This window comes from Zophobas morio, unplaced genomic scaffold, assembly GCF_036711695.1.
Source record: "Zophobas morio isolate AGI-343-1 ecotype UQ-CSIRO unplaced genomic scaffold, CSIRO_AGI_Zmor_V1 ptg000030l, whole genome shotgun sequence".
In the NCBI taxonomy this organism is placed as follows: domain Eukaryota; kingdom Metazoa; phylum Arthropoda; class Insecta; order Coleoptera; family Tenebrionidae; genus Zophobas; species Zophobas morio.
The window spans coordinates 354,166-379,877 of record NW_026972135.1 but is presented as its reverse complement, the minus strand read 5'-3'; the positions used below and the strand labels follow the sequence as shown (position 1 = coordinate 379,877).

Below are 25,712 nucleotides of genomic sequence, written 5' to 3'. Positions count from 1 at the left end.
TCGGTTCCAAAATTGCTGTTATTTTAGAATTCGTAAACATTTATTAAGTATCATCTTCAAAATAGTACAACAAACAACAACAATATATAAATATAAATCATTTCTTCTAGACTACACCTTATAACAGTAACTTTTTCTAGAATAAATACATTAAGAAAAAATCCAACATCAAAATCTTCAAAAACGCCTAAATGAGCAAATCAACGAACACAGGGAAGTGCATCTAAAACACTTTGGCAACATTTAAATAGAGGTCGTGTTCTATATTCTTAAATCTTATACATTGGTGCTTTTTGACACAGTTGGAACATAATATTGAGGTCAATTCGTGTTACACACTAGTTTTTTTTGTTCTCAGGGTACAAAAATGAATACAAATTGACTACGAATATTCCTGTCATCGGTCTTGAAGTGATATTAAACCAAATAAGTGATATTATATACCCTGCCTTTATGAATAGAAAACTTATTGTCTTACTCAGTTTGGTTCAGACTTATCTACTGTTACATATAAAGGTTTGTACAGTACAATAGGCTCCCTAATGTGGTGTTCGTTTCCATCGTAGACTTGTCCGAGGAGGAATTCTGGTCCGAGCAAAAAAATCTTTCTTTGTGATATCATATAATAATTTTGAGAAGAATCATCAAGATAATGTCTAGAATTTTGGAAGATAAAGACGAAAACGAAGTTTATGTACCCCAGTGGCGGCTCGTCAGATGAGGCAAGTGAGGCGGCGCCTCACAGCATATATCTTAAGAACAGATTGACTAAGGCCCGGTTTTACAAATGTCCGGTTCAACACGAGTTCAACTGAACTGAGGTTCAATTCATGCGTCCGTTTTACAAACACCGCTATCGTCCGGTTCAGCTGAAGCACAAATTTCCTTAGGTTGGTAGCGCGCACCCGAGAATCTGACAGTTGAAACCACGTTGGAAGTGTGTTGTTGTTGTCATCTATGGTTGTCATTTGTGTGCGCTGATTCAAAGTTGTTCACATTATTATAAATTATTTGTGACAAATTCTGCAAAGTAATTAGTTTTCTGCGTTAGTGGGGTACATATATTTGTATATGTAACATTTGCTCCTTAATAAGTAGATGATTATGGTGGTTTTTAACATTTCGTTTCAGATGAGTAATACACGTGCTCCGAATTTTACAAAATCCGAAGAAAACTTGCTCCTATCTTTAGTGAGCAAGTATAAAAATATTCTGGAGTGTAAATTGTCCAACACTGATGCAAATCAAAAAAAAAATCAGTGTTGGAAGAAAATTGAAGTAAAGTTCAATTCTTTATCTGGCCAGACCTTCCGGGATCACAAAGTTTTGAACAAAAAGTACGATAACATTAAGAAGAGGACAACGAAAAAATTTGCTGACGAGAAAGCCTATGTCGGTGGTACTGGGAGAGGGTCACAACAAAGTATTGAGGCCACCGATGTTGATGTGGCTGTAAAAGAAATTCTCGGGGCCAGACTAATGGGGCATAGCAGCGAATTTGATGGCGATTCCGAAACAACCTGTAATAAGTATTTTTATGAATAATATGTATTGTAAAATTAAAATGTTGATGCTTTTCAGCATTCCAAAGTAACAGCGGTATAATCTGTCTGATGACGAAAATGATGGTAAATACTTTTTATCCTTACATACACTTTATTCAGAAATTTTTTACTATTTTTTCTTTATTTCAGATTGTTTTATGCCAAAAGATCAAACCGGAGCAATTTCGAGAGAAGTGCCTGTTATGGATAAAATAAGTTGTCCCAATAAAGAAAGTGATAAACATTAATAATAATCAAATAATTCGTTTTGACTTGTACCTATGGTTATTTTTGTCGAAAATGGTCAAACTGGGAATTGGGCTAAATACTCCCCCAAAATCTTGAAGCAAAAAAAATTTTCAGCACTCACGCCATATCGTAGAGGTATTATATTATGTATACTGTGATAACCCAAACTTCCCGCCTTAAAATTGACCTTGAAACAGTTTGAAAGGCCCGCGAAAAATTCAAAAATTCAAAGTTTGGCCTTGGTTGTGATCGTCTAACAAATGAGAACCTACGTTGTGTTTTTTTTTTTTGTTTTGAAAAATGGCGGGAAGACGTTCTTTCATACAAGTGCATACACTGTCGAGAGCGCAAGAAATAATAGACAAAAATTGTTTTGGAGGGGGAGTACGGCACCCCTCACAGGGGGAAAGACGCTTCGAAGATTTACCCCTCAGCGCAAAAACCCCCTTTGGTTTTATTCCCGGACGACATATTACATTTCAAACACCTTAAGATCTGTGAAAGAAAAACACTCGCGAATTGACAGACATACACCTATGAAAAACGAACAAACGGAAAATTCTATACATCTGTTTGGAATCAATGCAAGTATTTGAATATCACAAATTTAATAAAACAAAGCAAAAGCTGAATCAAGTAACTGGATGCAAATACACAAGTTATTACAGGCGTGTGGCGGCCGATCTCTTTTTCCTTTTTAAGTTACGGCAGTTAACAGGAGCACAAGAAAAGTACCCCTGGAGCGTTGTAGCATAAGCGGAGTCTGGGCTACCGGTCTGGAACTGTTCTCCCCCCACGACGGTGATTCTATCTATCGCAAAGCCTACCCCACACGCATATCCCATGACGAACTGTGCCCTGCGGAACTAGGCCATTACGGTCGTCCAACCCGCAAGAGATCTAAGCTATGTACAGAAGCTGAGAAATTTACAACGTCGGCGGCCGCCCCTGAATCTATCCAAACCTGTGGACTTGTACAGGTGGCACGATAAATCTCGCCAGCTCGACTAGGAACCGAACCTCGCTTCTGCCACGTTTTCTATGTTATTTAACCTCAATTCCATTTTAAAATATTCAATCTCTTATAACTCTGATATTAACAACAACTGAACAAGTGTTAAAGTTTCAAAGGGCAATAACCAACATTTATATACGCCATACAACCTTGTGAAATTTTAAACAACAAATAATTCTTATATGAGATTAAAGTTGGACATCAAATAATATATACGATAGAAACATTCATCAACAAAGTATTTACAAAACAAAACTTAGCAAGGATTTATGCAACAAAGAACTGATGTGAAATAAACTTGTACAAGTAGAAATATCATGTGAGGTTAAAACTGTAGAACATGAAATTTACGTTCAATTAAATTTATACAACAAATAAAATTATTGAGGTTAAAATTGTGAGATTAAAGAAATATAGTATGAGGTGGAAGATTGCAGAGTTACCAAAATTTACAGGAGATTAATAATTGCCACACTTTATCAACGGTTCAAACAAAGAGTTTACATTATGCCAAATTATATCATGAACTAAATGATTGGTTACTTCAAAAATAATTTACTTTGAGAGTTTAAAATACTACGAACTGGTTACCCCAACAAAACACATAATAAATAAATAAACCTTTATTTTCTACAGGTATTATACCCAATTACAGAAAATATACATTATTCAGGCTAGTTAAATGACACGTTGAAATTACTTAAAATAAAAATAAAAAGAAGAAGAAACAAAAAAAAAATTAATCAAGATAAATTAAGTTAACTTCCATTGTCCCAATAAGTTACGATGCAGTGTCTAATTTTTGTAATAGCGTCATGATGGATGTCGCAGTTCCAAGCAATTTTGTTGAAATTATTGCATATTACATGCAATGGTGACTTGCATAAAATATTTGTTCTGCAGGGGTGTGTATAAAATGTAAAAACTTGACGAGTAAGCTGAGTTCTGGGAACTAAAAAGTTGATCTTTTGTAGAAGCGATGTGCAGTCTACACGATTGTTCAAAAGTTTCCACAGAAACGAAATGCCGTATGATATTCTACGAATTTTTAGTGATGTGAACTGAAATCTTTCAAGTAACAACGTATGATCAGTGCCACGTGGGGGATATGTCCTATCAACAATAAAGCTTAAAAACTTCAGAAATTTCCTCTGAACAGATTCAACATGATTAATATGTATTTCGTAAATCGGAGACCATACACACGCACAATATTCAAGCCTAGAGCGAACTAGAGAATAGTATAAAGCTGATAAAGACCGAATGTTCGTAAACTCTTTGCAATTCCTATAGATGAATCCATAGGTTTTAAATGCTTTTGCAACAGTATCCTGTGTGTGGTTCACAAAGCTAAGTTTCATATCGTATATGACACCGAGATCTTTATAGATATCTGTTCTTTTAAGCTTCGAAGTTCCCATTGTGTACGTGAAGACGATAGGTTTTAATTTTCGTGTGAAAGACATGACAATGCACTTTAGGATATTAAGAGTGAGTCGATTCCTTAAGCACCAGTTAATTAATATATTGATATCTTCTTGGAGTTGAAGACAATCATCAACGCTTGTGATTTTGGCGTAGATCTTTAAGTCATCAGCGAATAGTAATTTTCGATTTAGTAATAAATTAGGCAGATCGTTAATAAATATTAAAAATAGTAACGGACCCAAATTAGATCCTTGCGGAACCCCAGATGTTGGTACCGATGACTTCGACAGATGGTTTTGATAACGTACACGCTGCTCACGACCAATCAAATAAGAAGAAAATAATTGAACCATAGAGTTAGAAAATCCCATCAAGCGCAATTTTTTGAGTAAAATGAAGTGATCAATTTGATCAAAGGTCTTCTGAAAATCAGTAAAAATTACGTCGACTTGACCATTATCATCCAATATTTCAGAGACATCTTGCGTAAAGCACATAAGGTTAGTTGTTGTTGACCTTTTTTTCATAAAGCCATGCTGAAAGGGGGAAATTGACTGCTTAACAGAGGTATATATTCGTTTATGTAAAATAGTTTCTAATACTTTCGCAAAGTTACACAGAAGAGATATTGGACGATAATTTTGAATCAATCTAACGTCTCCTTTTTTAAGTATGGGACAAATAATGGATTTTTTCCAGATAGAAGGGAAAGATGATGTTTTAAGGATAAGATTAAATATGTGTAATAGCGGTTCAACTAATACTGAGCCAGTATCTTTCAAGAAAAAGCTAGGAATGCCGTCACTTCCTGCAGTAAATGAATTTTTACAATGATGTAAGGTATCCAGAATTTCTTCTCTAGAAATATAATCTATATCTATTGAGAAATTGACATTACAATCTACAGATACAGAGTTTAAACCTGTGCTATTCGAATCAGTAAATACACTACAAAAGTACTGATTAAAGCTGTCAACAATAGTTTCAGGTGTTGATAATGTGTGATCATTATAATGCATGATACCAGGAATTCTAGAGGTCCCTTTTCTCTGTTGCACAAAACCCCAACATTTCTTAGGATTATTAAGAAGATTGGACTGAATATCCTCAATGTACGGGTCCGTTAACTTGGCACCACCAAGTTAATGAATTTTACTCAAAAGCTAGCACCTCGTTGTTCTAACCTAGCACCAGCTAGCACCACCAATCAAAAAGCTAGCACCACCTAATTATTGAAATAAAAGCCTTTTACTTTCGGGGGGGGGGGCCAAGTTAACGCTAGCCCCCCGACATTATTTAATTCTCATGAAAAGTTGGTCCGAGGTAGTTTAGACCTAGCACCAGCTAGCACCACTAGTCTCATAGCTAGCACCACTCTGCAAGTATTAAAAAAAAAATTAAAAACCACAAAAAAAGTAGCCCCCACTTTTTTTTCTTTAATGGTAAAAATCGGTAGGTTAATAGTCTAGAGCTAGCACTCGCTGGATCCATTAAAAAAAAGTGTATTTTTATTCAATAAAGCCATGTAATAAAGGGTTATTTTCGGGGGGGCTAAGTTAACGCTAGCCCCGCAATATAATTTAAAGACAATGAAAAGCTAGCACCTATTAGTTTAGAGCTAGCACCAACTAGCACCATTAGTCTTATAGCTAGCACCATTAAACAAACTAAATAAAATAATTGAAAAGCCCTGAAAAAATAACTCGCATCTATAATTCCCAATTGTGGCCGGAAATAAACTATCTTTGAAAATTAATACATTACAATCATCCATTACTTATAAAAAGTCATATTTTCTGCATTGAACAGAACTTAATATCTACATTATCTACATATTTAATTAAATTACATCACTTGCGTTCAAATCGTTCTTCATTTATTTCAACACACTAAATATTAGGCCATGATAAATGTGATCATTTAATTTTTTTCCACAGTCATACATTTGACTGACATTACGTAAATAACAAATTTGAAATAACAAGCGAGACTATAAAATTGAAGTCATTTGTAATTTATAAATCCGAGGTTAATGACGAAAACCTTTGTAAACTCTAAATTTCTAAAAATATTTTTAAAATAATTTAAAATCCTAGAAACTTAACAGACAATGTGTCTAGAAGTCAAGTACAAATTATGAAGTTTTACTATCCGTAATAATAATTCCTATTTTGGGGCAAGCGTCTATTCTTTAGTTTCGCGCTTAGCAATACTTCAGGTATACGAACAAAATAGCATTTGTGAACAGTTTGGTGGGCCTTGTAGATCCCTACTACACTTATACAATGAATATTTGTTTGAATAACACGCTTTAGAAGCAGCTTATTTTCAAGTTAATGCAAATTCATTACTTATTACTAACAAACACATTATTCATTTTAATAAGAACTAATTTAGTTTTTTGTATCGATAGTGGTTTATTGGAGTTAACACTTTAACCATAGTTTAAAGAAGCTTTAACTTTGTTGTTGCGACGGTAATATTTTTATAAGATCGTAAAATTAGCATCATATTGTCCTGTAGTAGTCTTGTAGTGCAAACTGTCGTCGTCAAAACGGACTCTTCTTAATCAAGGAAACTGTAATTCTTCCATTAGTTCTACTCCGTGCCGATATACACGGTGAGTCACTAAACGGGTGCTCCTCGATATCTCAAATAACTGTACAACCTTACTGTTTGATTTTTTTTCCAATCACTAATAATAATAATAATATAATTAATGAGATAGTGAGGACCGCGCGTTTAGTGATTCGGAATTGGAAAATGGTACAGCCAACGAGTTTTTTATTTCTAGTAGTGATAACTATGGATGGTTCTAATTAACATTAAAGTTCGTATTAGTTTTCAGAAAGGGACTGTGAAGACACGCTTCTTTCAGAGCGTAGTCAGACATCTACTCCCCTCAATGCCGGGTCGGATATCCCTAATTACAGACACTGCATACTGTCGGTACTTTTCTACTATGACTATGGGACAGTAAATAAAATAAATAATTTTCAGAAAACATATATTGTAGGTAAATATTTAAAAATAAGTTCGACTTAACTGTAACTCCATTTTTTTCTTTTAAGTAAATATAGGGTCATTATTTTTATCTGTTCACGCCTGAATCACAGTATAGATATCTATACTGTGCCTGAATACTTTGATGTAGGCAACATGTAATACACATCAGAAGCATCTTTGATCAATCTGTCAATCTTTTTAAACTAATAATTACAGCACAAAACAACAACACAAAAATCATACTATGTCATAAATGACAACAAAGATGTCGGACAACTAATAATGGAAAATTCAAACAAAATAGAACGCAATTTATTCAATCCTTTGACGAATATAAAGAAAAGAAAATAAATAATATGTTTCTTAATAATAGGGTGGTATGGTTAAAACTGCCCGCCTTTTCTATCTTCACACAGCGCTATCCTGTGTTCAAAATTTCTACGTAGTCTATTTAGAATCTCGGGTGTTAAATTAAGATCTGTGCGACATCACACGATCCTTTTGCGCAAATGATCTTCATTTTGAATTGGAAGGGCTGAAGTGGTATGGATGAAATCAGTTTGCCCTCAGGACGTTAAAAACTGAACTCTGAGTAATCTGCATTTGTCTTCCGATCTGCTTTTGACTCACGTGAGGATTTTCTCTATAATTTCAAACAAGGCAGCTTCATTTTCTGGCATTGTTACTGTAAGATGCCTAACTTTAGTTTTCTTAAATTGATCAACTTCTCTTAAGCTTTTTTCGAGTTTAATAAATGTTTGGTTAGAAGGAATTGTATCGCCTGGCATATAGATGAACGACAGCCTCAAAATTTCCATAACATTTTGCCAAAGTTAAAAGCATATTGGTTTTTTTCGGAATTTAAAAACGTTATTACCAAAAGTTGAAAATAATTTGACTGCTACAAGAAATTTAAGAGGAAGTTATTTATGAAAAGTAAAATGTGTTGCCTATTCAGACTTATCCAGGTGTGAACAGATAAAATAATCACACTTTAACTTAAATTTGTTTTACGGCAGGTATAAAGTAATACAAATTTACAACTAGTTCCAACTTGCTCATCTAATGTAATAGAGGTTACCACTTTAATAATACTTGTGATTTAAAAAAGAGATAGAAAGGAAATAGGAAAATACTGGGTACAGCATAACAAAAAAAAAAAAATGCACTTATAAAAACAACATTCGTGATTCCTTTACAAAACTATAATGTATAAAAAACGCAACATTCAACATAATAAATGTCAAACATCTTCAAGTTTTCGTTGTGAAGAAATGCGTATCCTACAAAAGGTCCAGAAGAGCTGGGTTTAGACTCCCTCGGTATCCAGTAACACCGCATTAATTATAATTTTGATTTTTGTGGAAAATTTGTTTAAGAATATCCGGTAAACGTGACGTCAGTTCATTTGTGTGAGTATGTACACGTAATGGTTAGACTAATAAATATGGACTTTTTAAATCTATAATTCTTTATAAATTTCTGGTTTTACATGAACAACATCATTGTTGTACAATATATTGGTCCACATAATTTGTTAGTTAATATATATTAACTATGAGATATGTTAGAAAATAATTTGCATTTTAACCAATAGACACTATATTTCGTCTATTTCGAAACTAAAGAATAGATGCTTGCCCCAAATAGGGATTATTATTACGGATAGTAAAAATTCATAGTTTGTACTTGACTTCTAGACACAATTTTTGATAACTTTCTAGGATTTTAAATTATTTTAAAAATATTTTTAGGAATTTAGCGTTTACAAAGGTTTTCGTCATTAACCTCGGATTTATAAATTACAAATGACTCAAATTTTATAGTCTCGCTTGTTATTTCAAATTTGTTATTTACGTAATGTCAGTCAAATGTATGACTGTGGAAAAAAATTAAATGATCGCATTTATCATGGCCTAATTTTTAGTGTGTTGAAATAAATGAAGAACGATTTGAACGCAAGTGATATAATTTAATTAAATATGTAGATAATGTAGATATTAAGTTCTGTTCAATGCAGAAAACATGACTTTTTATAAGTAATGGATGATTGTAATGTATTAATTTTCAAAGATAGTTTATTTCCCGCCACGATTGGGAATTATAGATGCGAGTTATTTTTTCAGGGTTTTTCAATTATTTTATTTAGTTTGTTTAATGGTGCTAGCTATAAGACTAATGGTGCTAGTTGGTGCTAGCTCTAAACTAATAGGTGCTAGCTTTTTATTGTCTTTAAATTATATTGCGGGGCTAGCGTTAACTTAGCCCCCCCCGAAAATAACCCTTTATTACATGGCTTTATTGAATAAAAACACACTTTTTTTAATGGATCCAGCGAGTGCTAGCTCTAGACTATTAACCTACTGATTTTTACCATTAAAGAAAAAAAAGTGGGGGCTACTTTTTTTTTGGTTTTTAATTTTTTTTTAATACTTGCAGAGTGGTGCTAGCTATGAGACTAGTGGTGCTAGCTGGTGCTAGGTCTAAACTACCTCGGACCAACTTTTCATGAGAATTAAATAATGTCGGGGGGCTAGCGTTAACTTGCCCCCCCCCGAAAGTAAAAGGCTTTTATTTCAATAATTAGGTGGTGCTAGCTTTTTGATTGGTGGTGCTAGCTGGTGCTAGGTTAGAACAACGAGGTGCTAGCTTTTGAGTAAAATTCATTAACTTGGTGGTGCCAAGTTAACGGACCCTCAATGTACGACTTGTAAGCCTTGGTAATTAAAGATTTAATTTTAGAACGATAAGATTTAAATAAATCGAGATAATATTGTGATCGATACATTTTAAATTTAGTACGATAGGTGGACTTTTTACGAATTGCTTCAATAATTTCTGAAGTGAACCATGGTGGATAACTGTGGTAACGTTTGACATTCACCTGTGGAACATATTTTCCAAATAGGTTCACCAATACATCGTAAAAACTGTCGCAAGCATCTTCAACATCGGTTTTATCTTTTAAAAAAGACCAGTTAACTGTACAAAGAGATTGATAAAGAAGGGGAAAATTAGCTTTCCTGAAGTTAAGAGACTGCGAAATCTTGGAGCGAGGAAAGTATTTAAGAGTTTTGTTTTTAACTTCAAAAGAAATATCAAGAGATGGATGGTATCTATCTTCACTAACAATACAAGATGACGAGATTTCAACAGAACATTTTAGATTAGAATAAACTAAATCAAGGATGGAGCCAAAACTGTTTGGACATCTGTTGTATTGAGTAAGGTTGAGGAATTTACTAAAAGTGTCAACTTTTAAGGCGTACCGATTAAGTGGATTAACATTTAGTGATGGCGTATTGAAGTCACCAATGATTATAATATCATCTTCACAGTTACCGTAAAGGTTTGAAAAAAGATCAAAAAAAAGATTAAAATCATTGAAGGAATTTGAGGGAGGAATATATATTACGAATATAAGTAGTTTAGTGTTGTTCGAATTAATTATACATGCTCCAAATAAGTCAATAGTAGGGACAGTAGATGTAATGATAGATAGATCTAAAGAAGTTGATACAATCGAGTTACGAATAGATAAAAGAACTCCACCACCTCGAGATACTGATAACGATTCAAAATTACGATCGCTACGGTAAACCACGTAGTTATTTGAAATTAACTCACTACTGGATATATCATCTGACAGCCACGTTTCGCTGAGTGCGATAATATCATAATTACAAATAGAAGTTGCATTATAAGTTTCCTGAATCTTGGTCCGTAAGCCACGCACATTTTGGTAAATACAAGAAATTGAAGTACTATAATTGGGTAAACGGTTCAGTTTAAATTCACGATCTTAGGTGAACCATTGAAATAACGTATCCTTAGGTTACCTTCCCCGTTTTTTGTACGGACAGCTAGCTCCTCTTTAAGCTGTTTGTAGTGAGATATTTGTCGAGGTGTGCGGTCCGAAGAAAGAGATAAATTTTTGTAACAGTCATTGTTCTTGAGGACTTTAGCAGTACGTAACAAGTTTAGTACGTCTAACTCACTATTAAGTGTAACTCTTAAAGGTCTGGGCCGAAGACTGCCCTCAACAAATCGACCAAGGCGCTGGATCTTTAAATTTACATTATTATAATTGGGATCAATTGTGGAAAGTATATTATTAACGGAAGACTTATCTTTCTCAGACTGTCTCACGATTAAATGTTCCTTAGGGCCGCTATCAGTGATAGAGTCTTGACGTTCTTCATCAACACCGAAAATTATTAAATTAACTTTCCTCTTTTGCCGTTCAGTGAATTCCTGGATAACCTCTTCAAATTGCACATCTTTGGGTTGTACAGTCGGCAAGCTGGATTTCAGCTCGTTGATTTGAGTTTGATGATCTTCTTTGATCTTATTAATATTAGTAGTTATTTGCTCTTGAAATGCGGTTATTAGAGTTTTAATATCTTATATATATACATAATAAACAAACACAAAAATATCCAATCATCGCTCCGAGGAAAAAGCGTCTCGGGGATGTAAATTCCAAAATCGTTGCGAGGAAAAAGCGTCTCGGTGATGTAAATTCCAAAATCGTTGCGAGGAAAAAGCGTCTCGGTAACGTAAATTTTCTGTAGCGTTGGGGCCATGCCTTGATTAATCAATCAATCTGGCATCGTGAAGCATGCCCCGATGAATTAATCGTGATAACGATGATAACCACCTAAGGGGAGAAAATATCATAACCCCCCCGCCAGTCCGCAGTATAATGAACTTGTTTAACTGCCGTAAATGAACTATTAGCAATCTTGTGTGAAGAATTTAGAAGTGTTATAATGTAACACTTACGCATATGCATCCAGAGACCTATTCGTAATTAAACACAAGGTGTTTTTCCTGACTAAGTGAATTTCATGAAATCTTCTAGCAAATGGTTTACTTAAATAATCCTGATTGTTAAATTGTGTTTGCTCTAGCGGAGTATTAAGAAAAACTAACTTGATTGGTGAATTTACCAACAAAGAAACAAATTTACAGCACGTGTTCACGTTCAACCGGAAGTCCGCATTTCTGATTAAAAGGACGCAAGAATTAACCGCGCGGGTTGGGGACAACTGTATCATTATGAAAAATACGTTTGATCGTCGTTAAACAAAGGCTTCCTCCCGTTTTAATAACTACCAAACCAACTAATTTAAACCTAGTTCTTACCACGTGGTTACACACACACAGCCACATTCGTAATCACCTACCATGCCGTTTCTCTACCAACCCTCTAACTGAAATTACCCTAGCGCTACGTGCTGCCATCTAACCCAAAGATCATGCAAACTAACCCCTAAGCGCTACGTGCATTAGACCATCCATGCATATCTGGTTGCCTATGTTTAAGGATTTCCCTTTTGTGATTGAACTCTTTTTTTTTTCAAATTAAAATTATTCAAATGTGATTTCGCGCCGCTGTCAATTAATTTCAGCGCGAAAACTTTGATTTAAATTCGGTCACCACAATACCTATATATTTATATTAAAAAATGTTTGACACTTGTCTTAAAACTTTATTAATGTATTGTTTGTATAGGTAAAGGAAACCAGACAAGTGATAATTTAGAGCAATGGGCCGCTGCCAAAGAACTTGTCGAACTAAGTCGAAAGGAATACATCCAAAAGGAGCAAGAGTTTAAATTAAAAGCCATGAAAGAGAAACATGAACTAGAAACGCAAATTATGAGAGACAAAGCTGCACTTGAATTAGAAGTAATAAAGCAGAACACCAAATGAAGATTGAAATATTTATTGCCCAAAAATTTAATATTTTCAATAATAAAACTTAAATAAATAATTACATTACATTTTATTATTTACTGCAACTAAAAACGAAATCAAAAAAAGCAAATTAGTAAAATATTTTCTGATGAACTGGTTCCGTACAAAATTGTTCTGATTATAATTGCCACTATATTCTCCAATGTTTTCAATTAGAACATCGTTCACAAAATTCACTGCTGCTTCTATCTTCTGTGTCCACTGGCGGTTCTTCTTCATTTAAAATAATTGCAATGTTGTGTAAAACTGCTGTTGCCACAACCACTGCCTCTACTTTACACATTTTTAAACGAATTCCAAAAGCCAATGCTGGACAGCGTCTTTTCCACACCCCAAAACATTAATTATTTGAGAAGCTGTTGCTTTACTAATCCCTATAAAGTCACCAGCAACTTGCAGAAAAGATCCAGTGGCAAGGAAACGTGAAATCACAAGTAGCATTTGCTCCGGTGATACTGCATGATTTCTTTCCGTTCGCGATGTAATTTGCTCCTGTATTTGTTGCAAAATAAACCGTACGCCAGTCTTGGAAAAACGAAATCGTTTCAAAAATTCCCCAGCATTTCACTGTTCAAAGTGATTTTCTCTCAACTGAAAAACTTTTGGTCGTCGCATACGTGCCGGTTATAATATGTTTATCACTTCTAAAACGTCTTCATCGTCAGTTAATACTCCTAATTAATTTTCCATCTTCAATTATAATGCTGTCACACCACCAAAACGATAAAGCACAGACATTTGAGGTTATGGACAGTTGAGCGAAGCTTAAACCACCCTGACATCAGCGCTCAGCTGAGCCTTCGTTTGAGCGCGGTTTAAGAGGAGTCCCCAGCAAAAGTAACGGTAAAATCCGTTTGAGTCTGAGAAGCTGTCAGTAGTGTAACCACCTACCCTGGGTGTCGTATAATCATTTAGATAATTTACAATATTGCCTGCTCCCGATCTCAGCTTTCGTATTCTGGCCAAGTAAATTTTATTTCATCTAGTCTGTGCTCCGAAATTTCTGGCAGCCGAATAGATTATTGTATAATAAATAAATAAATAAATAAAAACAATAAATAATTAATTCTAACTTTCTGCGTTGTTAAACGTAAAAATAAACACAAATAGGTAGATAACATATATTTGAAAACATAATAATTACAAAATTCATGTTTGATTTGACGTTTTCGTGGATTTTTTGCAGCAAAAATGTTTATGAGAGTGGAAACATTATTTTAAAGGCATTTTGTCAAAATGTACTCTATTTCGACTAATTTATTACGAAAGAAGTTATCCGCTTATTAAAAAAAGGAACAAAGAGCGCCTAAGATAAATAAAATAAATAATGCAACACAAAGGAGCGAAAATATTGAATTTTATTTTTATTTTTTTAGTAAAAGTGTAATACTTTGAACAGCAATAATAATAATATATGTATAATATAAAAATATATATAAAATTAGTCCTACAAATTATACAAAAATAAAATAAAAAAATACTCAATCAATTTTTGTACAAAAGAGAATGATTGTAGAAAATAGTACAATCCGCCGTTGAATAAATATCAGAATTAACTATAACATTCTAGATCCATATGCATGATAACAATCTGTTCATAAACAGAATATCTGATGTCAATTATTCGATTCCCTTCTATGGCATCTAAAAATGCAATAATGTAAAATTAATTGTTGGATATTTCTTTTACACTTACCATTACAAAACATTGTTTCACTGTTTATGTTTTGATTCGATGAAGAAGCCATTCCTTCTTGTTGCAAACCACCATCACTAACGCTGGAAGTACCAGCGACAGTAATGTTGTTGCAATCATTGAAATTCTGAGTGCCGATATTTGAGGAGACATCATCATGTATAGAAATAGAGTCTAACGTTGTTTCCGTCTCAGCAACTTCTTGTTTTTTCTAGAATAGATTTGTGGGATATTTTGAAATTCCAGTACATAACTCATTTAATTACCTTGAGCCAATAATTTTGCAACACCTTAATATTGCCTCTTTTTTTCCTGTATCCATATGGCTTCTGTACTTTTACCATTTTCGACTGAAATGTTGAAAAAATTATATAAGAGTTAATTAATTAATTAAGCAATATATTTTATTCTTTGTCTGTAGGCATACGAATTCTTCTAATGATAGTTTTCTTACTAACATCCAACGTAATGTTAAAAAATTGTTGTATTTTATCATTTTAACAAAAATTAATGTCTATAAACTTACCTGGTTAAAACACTAAATACGAATCTTTTTATATCAAAAGTTCTCTTAAAAACGCAAAACGCAAAACACTTGTCACTCTGTAGCACACAACGGCACGAAGCTAAAGCAAAACTAAAAATTTAAATTTTTGTTGCAGTAGGTACACCTAGGGATAATTTGCCAGGTAGATCATTTACATCCGTTTCCAAGCCGCCCAAATGCTTCATTAGTCATACTTATTTATATTGTCATACCTACATCATCAAAATATATACAACAACCTTTTAGACATAAAACGAAATTAGTTACAGTATTAGAACAAATACACTTTGAAAATTAATTTTATTTTGTGTGTATTTCATTTATTTATTCAATTTATTTTAAGAATAATAGAACGTTTTTAACAAATAATAAGCCAATATTGGGCATGTCATGTAAAGTTCGTCTCTTTTGACAGCATGCTTTTAATTTTTATTTCAGTTGTATAAAATTTTTCGGTTTTATTCGTATCTATTGAGCAATTCGTGAAACTCAGTTCTTCTAAATAGTACTAGTCTTTTTTTAATATTAAAATCTGTAATTTTTTTAATATCCTTTTACAAATAGCTTTAATAGGAAACGACTTCATTGTTTAATCTTTGATATGCACAAAGCAGTTAAAATAATACTATAAATAATTAATTGGTTATGGGAGAACTGTAAACCAAGTACACGTATTATAAAAATAAATGAATAGTATAAAGGTCAGGTAGCGGGTGAGCACATTCTTAAAATTACCTCGTCCCCAAGTCGATATCTGATACATAATACCAGTAGAATAATTTCTCGCAACTGTAGAGTTGATGAAAGTGCATAACACCCGACTTACTAGATCCTCACAAAATAAACCGTTCGTACTTTCCCTTCATAAATCTTCAACAAAGGTTTAGTTTATGAGGTTTGTGGCCAACTGTTACAGCACGTTGTAAATCTTAAAATTTTGCCGAAATTTTTCATCGAAAATCTATTAAAGCTAATATCTCACTTATTTACGAAAATTCTCAAGTGCGCTTGTCGTCTATGTTTTTCGATTAGTAAATTCTAGTTACGTCCCGGATGAAATTGTTGATTATATTTACCGAAAACGAGATACAGCGAAACCAGCTTCTTCAGCACAAAAATGGTTTTTATTTAAAGAAAACGGTACCTTATTTTTTAAAATTGAACCGGTAACTTTTTAGAGAAAGTTGTGGACAGCTTATCTTTCAAATTTCAACGACATGTGTATACTAGTAATGGAGATATTACATTATGAAAATGCATTGAAAGTCCCATAAGAACTAAACGTGGGGACTGGCCTTAACATTGAACTATGTATTGTAAAACGGACTACTGCAGTTAAACCAAGGCTTATCTTTGAACCTCGCTTAAGCTTGCATTGTAAAACCGGGCCTTAATTTATAATTAAAAAAGAGTTTTCAATGCATTTTTAGTTACAAAAATATGTTGAAATGGGAAATCTGTACATGATTTTTTATTTTTTACGTTTCCTGCTGACATTTTCCGTTGAATACCGTACGATTTATGCCCCCCCGGTAGGGTTGCGGGGTGCGTGGGTAATTAGCATGAACGTGAATAAAAACCCACGTGTTGGTGTTTTGTGTTATTGTCTCTTTCATAGGTACAAGTGAGTGAAAAATGAATCCCGAGTATGATATCGTCATGTTTCTTCTTGAAACGCCGTTTTCACGACGAACCGAGCTAGAACGTCGGCAAATTTTGTTAAATATCGAGCAGTCAAAACCGTTAATTCATTTAACTTCCATTGATAAGCGACAGAATCGTTAGTACTCCAAGTCTTTTAAATCAACTTGGTACCTACGAAACATATAAATGGCTCTGCCGTAATATTTACACAACATCCCGGGATATAACGATTTAAAGAATTTCATCCGACGTGCAAAGTTACATGAAAGTTCCAAAGTACACATTAAAAATTTCATGGGCTTAAAACATTTAGAAAAGAACACAACAACTATTCCCGAATCCCTCCAAGAAAGTGCTACTTTCAACAAAATTTTGACTTGTAGAAACATTGTTGATTCAATGTGTTATGGGTGTTATTATTATTATTATTATTATTAGGACCTACCACTGACCCGGGAATGACCGGTATTCAGACAAGACTTCTATCATTACTAGCTAGTAAGACCAAGTAATATTACTATTATTGTCAAACTTCTATCATCGCCTCACTACATCAGACAGTCACGAGCCGCCACTGATGTACCCTCAGAAGTCCTGGACCAAAGTTTGGAAGCTATCAATTAAGTGGTGCCAGCAAAATCCAAGCATTCGTATGAAAAAGAATATACGAATTTTTGTGAGTGAAGGAAGCAAAGTCATGCGAAAGGAGTAGACGAAAGAATAATTTTGGCTTATATTTCGGAATGGTCTAAAAATGCAAAATCTTCGTCAGGATGGTAGTATTGTTCCCAACTGAAGAAAATGTTATCCCTGAAAGAAAATATTGATATAAGCAGGTTTGTGTCATCGCAATGATTATTATTTATGAGCTTTTAAACAATGCATTGTTATTGTCAAGCGTCGGCTTTCCTAAAACAACAGTCTGTAGAGCACAGACCAAAGAAATCCAAGCTGTTCACACTCGAAGAAATGGAGAGGTTCTTAGATACTGCTTCTAATGATAAATATTTACTGCAAAAAGTAATGTTTATCGTGGGAGTTGGTGAATTGGTAGCCAAAGAATACACGGCTCATAGTTTTAGGCGTTCGAGTGCAACTCTACCAGCAGACTCTGGGGTAGCTTTAACAGTTGCAAAGTGACACGGTGGCTGGCGTTCGAATAGTGTTGTGGAAGAATACATAGAGGATGCTCTGAACATAAAATCGAAATTTCGAGAAGAATCATCAAGCAATCATCAACAATCATTAATGATACATCTGCCTTGAATTGTAACTTTTATATTTTACACTACAAAGGCAAAAACTAATTAAATGTTAATGTTTGTAGAACAAATAAAAATCTGTTCTTTGAAATTTTTTAATTCACTAAACGCTTTGATTTCACTAGTGAATCATGAACTCCTTACTATAGAGTGAATAATAACTATTTAACGAATAAATTTATTAATACAGGCGATTAATAATTCAGTTAGTTACAATAGTTTTCCTGCGATCGTAATTTTATTAAATTACTGAAAATTCAAAATGTGAGTTATGCAACCAAACATACAAGTAAAATTTGTTATTAATAAACATTATTAGTTCACTAAATTTGATCTCCAAATCATGATTGCCTAAAATCATGCATTAATAACCTTCTTGCTCTCTTGATTTTCTAATAAGAAGAGCTTTGATATGTTAAATACACTAAGCCCTCTTTTCGAGTTCTCTTCCTGTATGAATTAGTTCGATTTGGGTTTTCGCAAAGTGAAATTCAAAATTGCAAACGTGTTTTAAAAATTATTTATCATCTAGTCATTTTAAAACGAGATTTATCCATTACTGAAAATTTTAATAGTTAAGAAATGGGTAGGTTTTTCGATAATTGCCAACACCGCCGCGAATTCTCCCATATAAAACGCATTGTCAAGTAAAACCAGAATGGACTTTAGCTTCTCAAAGTCTGGTCCAGCCCCGAGAAAACCAACTTACCGTATCGTATTGAAGGTGAGGTGTTCGTGTTCGGTATCCGGAAAGGTACAGTCGCTATACTAATCGAGAAATTGACTTGGACAACGTCTACGTCTTTATCACTGTCTAGACTTACCTACAACTCGCAAGAGTTACACAGAAACCAACACGTCCGCCATACGTACTGAAAGCTCATAATAGATTTGTACTAATCTACAAATTCCAACAAGTGTTGTAGGCATCGGGGGTAAAACAAGGCTATTGGAACTGTCCCATTTGCTGCGAGAGTGCGGCTTGACGTTGCTCCCTCTGCAACCAAACGTCACCCAGTCGTCGAAACCCGACTTCGGAATACCTGTATTCGAAAACAAGGTGCTTCAGGTCCTTGTTCACGCCCAGGACTCCTTGATCGATGAAGAACTCGCAACACTTTTCCAGCTGGACTCGCAGTTTTACTTCGTCTTCACTTTGATTGTCGATTGTCGCTTTTAGCTTTACGCCGAGCGTTCGAGAACACAGCGGAGACTGACGGTGTCTTTTTTGCAGCACCAGTCGTAGACGACTGGTTTTTGGTAAATTGGCGGGTTATTGAGTCTTCGCTATTTGTGGACGTGGGTCTGGGTTGTTGATAAGGGACGAATTTGGAAAGGTTGTCGATGTTTCGAGTTTTTCATTAAGCCTTCTTCAGTTATAATATGAATCAACGATTTGTACAGTTTGTGCAAAAATATACTACGTGTTGGACGTAAAAGCTTTGAAAACACCGTTTTTCGCGGAAATTTACAATTCCGAAAAATTAAATTTTAGATCGAAGCTGACAAACGTACCAAAAGTCACTTACCTGTTCAGCCTCCCGGATATCCCGGGTTAAAGGTTTTGTAGACCGCCTGCACAATTAAGAACCACGTGTCCAATTTCGCGCCAACACTGCACGAATAACGTCATAGAAGATGGCAACTGCGTTCACCTAACGCCCACTTTCGCGATCTAACCTCTAGGAGGGTTTCTCGTAAACAACATTAACAATGCCAAGCCCTAGTACTGGAGTTTTAAATAAAGTGACGTAATAGAATATCGACTTTGACTCTAGATTCGTAGAGATTCTTATTTTTGGAACGTATATGTTAAAAGCTTGCTAGGACTCTCTTGAAAAATAGTATTTTAGGAGCAGCTTTAAAAATATGACACCACAAATTTGAGCTTAAAATTTAAAAATCTATTGTCTATTTGAATTTGTATATTTTAGAGACAATGTTAATCTACACTGGCATGCTTTTAAATAAAATATAATCTGATCTGTTCCACTTCTCCATTAGGTAAATAATCGTGAATAGTAACAGACACTGTTACGTATTTAAAAGAAACATATTTTTGTTAAGATCTACTTAAAAGATAAGATTATTTCTTATAAATATTCATTGCCTTCTTGAGTCTCTGTCAAAATATATAGTTTACTAAAACTAAGTTAATACCATAATTATGTTGAACAAACAATATAATTGTTTTACTTAGATTTATTAATTAAACTGTGATAATAAATGCAATACTTGTTAATGTTGCTCATTGTTAGTAATGTCACGATTCTTGAACGATATGAAAAAAGATGGAAAGATGGTTTAGAATAGCATTTCTGGTTGCGTCTAGATTTTTTTAGACGCGGAGCTATCAAACAATACAGGGTGATTCGCCCTAAATAATGAATGTGATTTAGGGTTAGCAGCAACCCAAAATACATTATTCATTTATTCCTTGAGTAACACCAGAATTTAAAAAATATCACAAATCTACAAAGTTTGTCGTTTTAAAAGCGGCACTGTCATGCTTTACCTTTAAAGTAAAAGTAGTTGGAAATAATTTTCTTCAAATAAATCCATCGCGGATTTTTCTTGGGCATAATGTAATTGTGTTCGTTTACAGCGCCATTGTTGGAAAATTTAGATTCATGGGTAAATAAAACGTTCTTGGTAAAACCGAAATCATTTAGCAGGTTACCGAACAAAATTGCAAAGTGTTAGTCTTCATGAAAAGTCAATTTCGCATAGTTCATGAACCAACTGTATATGATACGGATGGAACTTCTTACTCCGCCTTTTTCAGGATAACATAAATCAGAAAACTTTTATTTATTCAATTTTATTTGCTGAGTATGTCATATCCCACTTGATCTGTATTTTTTACAGATAAAATTAATCTACGCTGGCATACTTTTAAATCAAAAATGATCCGATCTGTTAATTTTCTTAGAAAAGTAAAAACTTTTAAGAGTTTAAATTTCTTTGTTTGTGGGACACTGCTACACGCGTGTTTTGGTACGCAGTAGGTTAGGTACCGTCCTCAGGCAGATGAGTAACTGTGTATTCATGGTACGTTTTATGGTAATTATCCCTTTTGGCACATATAGAACAAATCGAAAAAAAATTAGAAGGACAGAATATAAAACAACATAATACTCTAACAATAGATCAAATTCAACATACACGAATAAGGTGTTTTAAAATTCTGAAAGTTCTTTACATTTAGAATAAGTTAAGATGGAGTTTAAACAAATAAACGCTTCATCACTACAAATAACGGTTTGTTAGTTCTCTATTTTCTAAATAACCTTGAATAATAACGATAATATCTATCTTTCATAAGGACTATTTAAGAGATAAGATTATTTTTTATTAATACCTACCTATCGCTTGTTTTATTGAATCTGTATCAAGAGAGCTTTACGAATAGTCCATATATAATACCACAATACCAGTAACCATAGATATTTTCATTGCAAGTTTCAATTGTATAACGATTATTATTTTTTGTTCTAATTAAACATGGCAACCGTAAGTAGTTGGTGATGTGTACATTTTATAATAAGTTATTTGCAATTATATTTTTAGGGAAAAACAAATATCGACGGACAATATGAAACACCTGACAGTTTTTCCCCGGTAAGTTAGATATTAATGTAAATTTAATATTTTACAAGAATCGTGTAGCTGTAGATGATAAATACAGCGTGATCAACACTGTTTGAGTTGGAAATAGAATTTAAGCTCTGAAGAAAGTTTTATTATGAAGTTTTAACAGTAATAAATAACAAATTTTTACATAAATAATATCACTGTCAACAGTGTCAGTTTTCTCAGTAGAAGCTAAGGTCAAGCGACTGCTCTACCAGTTTCAAGTGAAATTCATTAGTACCAACTGAAAAGTACTTGTTGATCACGGATGCTACTTAAATTTTATAAAATAATATACTTTTGCACTTGTACTTTATCAATTATCAGTCAACACAATGGAAGTAAGATCAGGTACTAAAAATGATAAATGTTGTATTTTAGTATAAAATAGTTGAAATGGTTCATAATCGGATTAAACTTTTTGCAATGAACTGTGTCACACGCTAATAATTTTCCTAGATTGTTGTTTAAATGAGATAAATGAATCATTGAAAAGTTGGCGAAAACTTTCTTCACTCCTAACGTATTTTGCATGCATATTCGAGGGTATTTTTTAGTAACAAAGTTTCGAAAGACAAACATCTGCCACGATATTTTTCAAAAATTTAATATCTATGTATTTTCGTTAACTTTCTTTCGATATAACGGCGTGGCAGGCAACTTTCTATATATTCTATATCAGCAATCAAGCTTCCATTATGTCAATTGTCATCTTCGCAGAGTTCTATAAATTATTTCAAATAAACATCTTTTTGACCTTGGAATGGGTAGATAAAATTCTTCATATAACGGGAAAGAATGTAAATAAGATAAGAATTTCTCAGTACGTGCATAACTTCGACTGTTTATGTGCATACTTGGAAAGATTTCGACTATAAGCACGTTCAAATTTGAAGGATCAGCGGTTAAAGAAAATTAAATTTTCAATTTCAAAATATTCTAGTTGCTGCCAGAAACACGTGTATGTCATGGTTATTCTCAAATTTATCATAAACGTTCGTCTCGGATTTTCCTGAAATGTTTCTAAAAAAATTGCAGCAATTGCATTTTTTGAAGTAAAAGTTCAAATATTTTTGCTTTGTTGTGGTATAAATAAAATTGAACCTTAATATACATAGTGTTTATGAAAAATGATTTAATTATTACAATTCTCAAATATCGATATTATCCTTTGTTCAAATATAAATTGAACAGCCTGTATCTATTACTACATTATTATTATTAATGATATTTCGAAAAGGTTGTCGACGCATGATGAGTGATCTAAAAGACGTGTCCACTTTCATTCAAAAACGGCATCGCTCTTATTTAAAAATTCTGTTTACTTAGAATTTTTACAGTCACCTACGTCGACAACCATGTTGAAATAAATATAGTATGTCTTTACTGTAATTGAATTTCTTACCTTATAAAACATTCTTTTCAGAAATTTAAGAAGAGAAGTGGTACTACTGACGTAGGTAAAGACTACGAACATCTCTACATAGCGAACTTAGTTTTAAAATTAATTATTGACGATGACGTAGAAAATTTTTACTTGTCGTCAAACGATAGTGCATATGGTTCTTTCGATGACGTTGTAGTTGAAATTGAATTCAAAAATCGTATCGAAACGTTCGCTATTCAGTTGAAACACCTCAACAGAACAGGGGGAATACAAATTGAGCAGTTAAACGCATCGAGTGGAAACTTTAGCGTCGAGAAGTATTATAAAGACTTCAAAAAAGAGTCGAAGTTGTCTCACTCGCGTATCAAGATGGTTTTGTTTACCAATTCTAAGCTAAATGATAAATACATAGATCGGTTTAAATTTGGCAAATTGACGCCACATGAACAAGACAGTTTGCTAAGTACACGTATGTCCACGTTGGGAAGACAGTGTTACAGATTTGAAGAAAATGAAGATAATTTCAAAGAATATGGATCTTTTTTTAAAAATTTGTATCTCTACACTGATCAGTCAGATGTCAAAGAACTAGAAACATGTACACTTGAGACTTTCAAGGCATATTTCAAATGCAACGACATCGTTTTCCGAGAGTACCTACATTTTATAACCCGGTGGAGTATGCAGCAAGGAAACAAAACCAAATTAAATAAAACGTGGATGAAACACTTGATAAGTCTTTGTGTGTTTTCACCTTTTATCAGACCGTTATCTTTCGTTGCTGGTGGACTAGCGGACGCCAAAAGAAAAATGTTTAGCGAAGCTGTTTCGAAATTTGACTTGACTTATATAAATAAAAACAATTTCGAGAAAATCGCCTCATTTTGGTCAAACGCTGTCGACGATATTGATGACATAGAAGAAATGATTAAAATGAATTACAAGTACCAACTTATCGAAAAAGGAATAAAAACAAAAGATAGTCTCTATGATAAAGACGCAACAAAAGTATCGCTGCTTATGTGGTTGCTGGGAAAAAGTCCGTTAGTCGTTGAAGGATGCCCACAAGTTTATCAAGCAGTTAAAACATGCCAGGCTAAAAATATAATTATATTAGATAATAATGATAATCGACAAATGTTTAATAAAACACGTGGCCAGCAAAAACCGCACCTGTTTCAAAAATTGTCTGACCTAAAAAAACACGTACAGTTGTATGAAGACATCCTAACGAAATTTACTTATTCATTGCAAGGGCAAAAAGACTCTGTGTTGAAATATTTGCTAGAAATCTGCGAAGATAGCGACAACTTCATCACTACAGATGATTTAGTTGAAATGGTGGAAGATACATTGCTGATTGGAAAATATAAAGATGCTCTACCACCCAGTCACGTCGAAAGAAAATTGACGAAAATTTTAATAGATGTTAAATTTTTGAAAAATATTAAAGAAAATACAATTGTTTTAGTTGATTGTGTAACAGATGTCAGTTCTTTCAAACAATTTTTACCAAATTTGGTAATCAGCGAAGTGGATGACGTTGAGGTCATTCAGAACACAATTCATGAACAGAAAATATATGTTTGTGGAAAGGAAGTTTCACAGGAGGAATTTTCTGAATTTTGTAAAAAAAATTTAGAAACTCAGTTTCATCACGTCAGATACTTAGACAATCATCGTTTGGAATGGATGGAAAGTGAAAATTATGGCGCGGAACGAAAATATACCAAGGAACTTGAGAGGTTTCGTCTACAAAGTGACTTTATGGAGTACACTATACGCGAGCTCCAGTACTTTAGTCATTCTCGACAAAATATCAATATTATCTGCGCCGATGCTGGAATGGGAAAAAGCACATTAACGAAGAGTTTAAAAAAGAGTAGTACGTCGACAAAATGGATCATTTTAATTAACGCCAGAAATCACGCTTTACACTTCAAGAAACATGAGTCAAACGTGGAGAATTTCTTAAAATATATCCTAGACGAAACTTTTAAGGAATGCGTTAATCCGTTCCACGAGAAAGTGTTCAAAACGATGCTGGAACAAAATCAAATACAACTAATATGGGATGGCCTCGATGAAGCATCTGATGCCACTCAAAATTTCATCTTAACTTTGGTAACTGCGTTTTCGGAAAAAAGAGTGAAGCAATGGTTGACTTCCCGAATCAACTTAAGGGATATGTTGGAAGACAAGTTAGGTACGTTTGCGCGAAATATAAAACAATTTAGTGAAGACGAACAAAAAGACTATATAAAAAACCGGTTGCGGATTACCGGTGACGAGTTAAATGAAATTTTTAATAAAATAAGAAAAAATATAATGTCTTTTCCAAATTGTGAAATTTTGGGGATTCCTCTACAAATTTCAATGCTTACAGAATTATTTTTAAACGACAGAGATAAATACCTACCGTTGTTAGACGGTATTTTCACTGTTCTTGATCTATATAAACATTTTGTTGCGGAAAAATTTCATGTTTTGTATAAGGATAAAAATGTCGTTGTATTAGAAAATGAGCAAAATAACCGC

General features: G+C 33.6%; 3 protein-coding genes and 1 long non-coding RNA gene across 4 annotated transcripts in view; 3 read left to right on the top strand and 1 right to left on the bottom strand.

Annotated features, from left to right (window-relative positions):
* LOC135138031 (uncharacterized) overlaps positions 1-18,005 on the top strand; it is a 70,869-nt gene extending 52,864 nt beyond the window's left edge. Inside the window, exon 7 of the mRNA XM_064067859.1 lies at positions 17,969-18,005. The gene's annotated coding sequence lies outside the window, so the exon portion shown is untranslated. The remainder of the gene's footprint in view (positions 1-17,968) is intronic.
* On the top strand, positions 918-1,800 carry LOC135138318 (myb/SANT-like DNA-binding domain-containing protein 3). The gene is made up of 4 exons (XM_064068270.1): positions 918-1,055; positions 1,132-1,522; positions 1,582-1,628; positions 1,695-1,800. Exons 2-4 carry the CDS (start codon positions 1,132-1,134, stop codon positions 1,758-1,760), a joined length of 504 nt encoding a protein of 167 aa, XP_063924340.1. The 5' UTR covers positions 918-1,055; the 3' UTR covers positions 1,761-1,800.
* LOC135138026 (uncharacterized) lies at positions 14,545-15,036 on the bottom strand. Its single transcript, XR_010281969.1, has 3 exons — positions 14,968-15,036; positions 14,702-14,912; positions 14,545-14,649 (listed from the first exon to the last, which is right to left on the bottom strand). It is a non-coding gene; the product is annotated as an uncharacterized LOC135138026 (long non-coding RNA).
* Positions 18,006-21,580: 3,575 nt separating the features above from the next.
* On the top strand, positions 21,581-25,675 carry LOC135137836 (uncharacterized). Its single transcript, XM_064067587.1, has 4 exons — positions 21,581-21,667; positions 21,725-21,775; positions 23,214-25,605; positions 25,671-25,675. The coding sequence occupies exons 1-4, from the start codon at positions 21,659-21,661 to the stop codon at positions 25,673-25,675; spliced, it is 2,457 nt and encodes an 818-aa protein (XP_063923657.1). The 5' UTR covers positions 21,581-21,658.
* Positions 25,676-25,712: the final 37 nt, after the last annotated feature.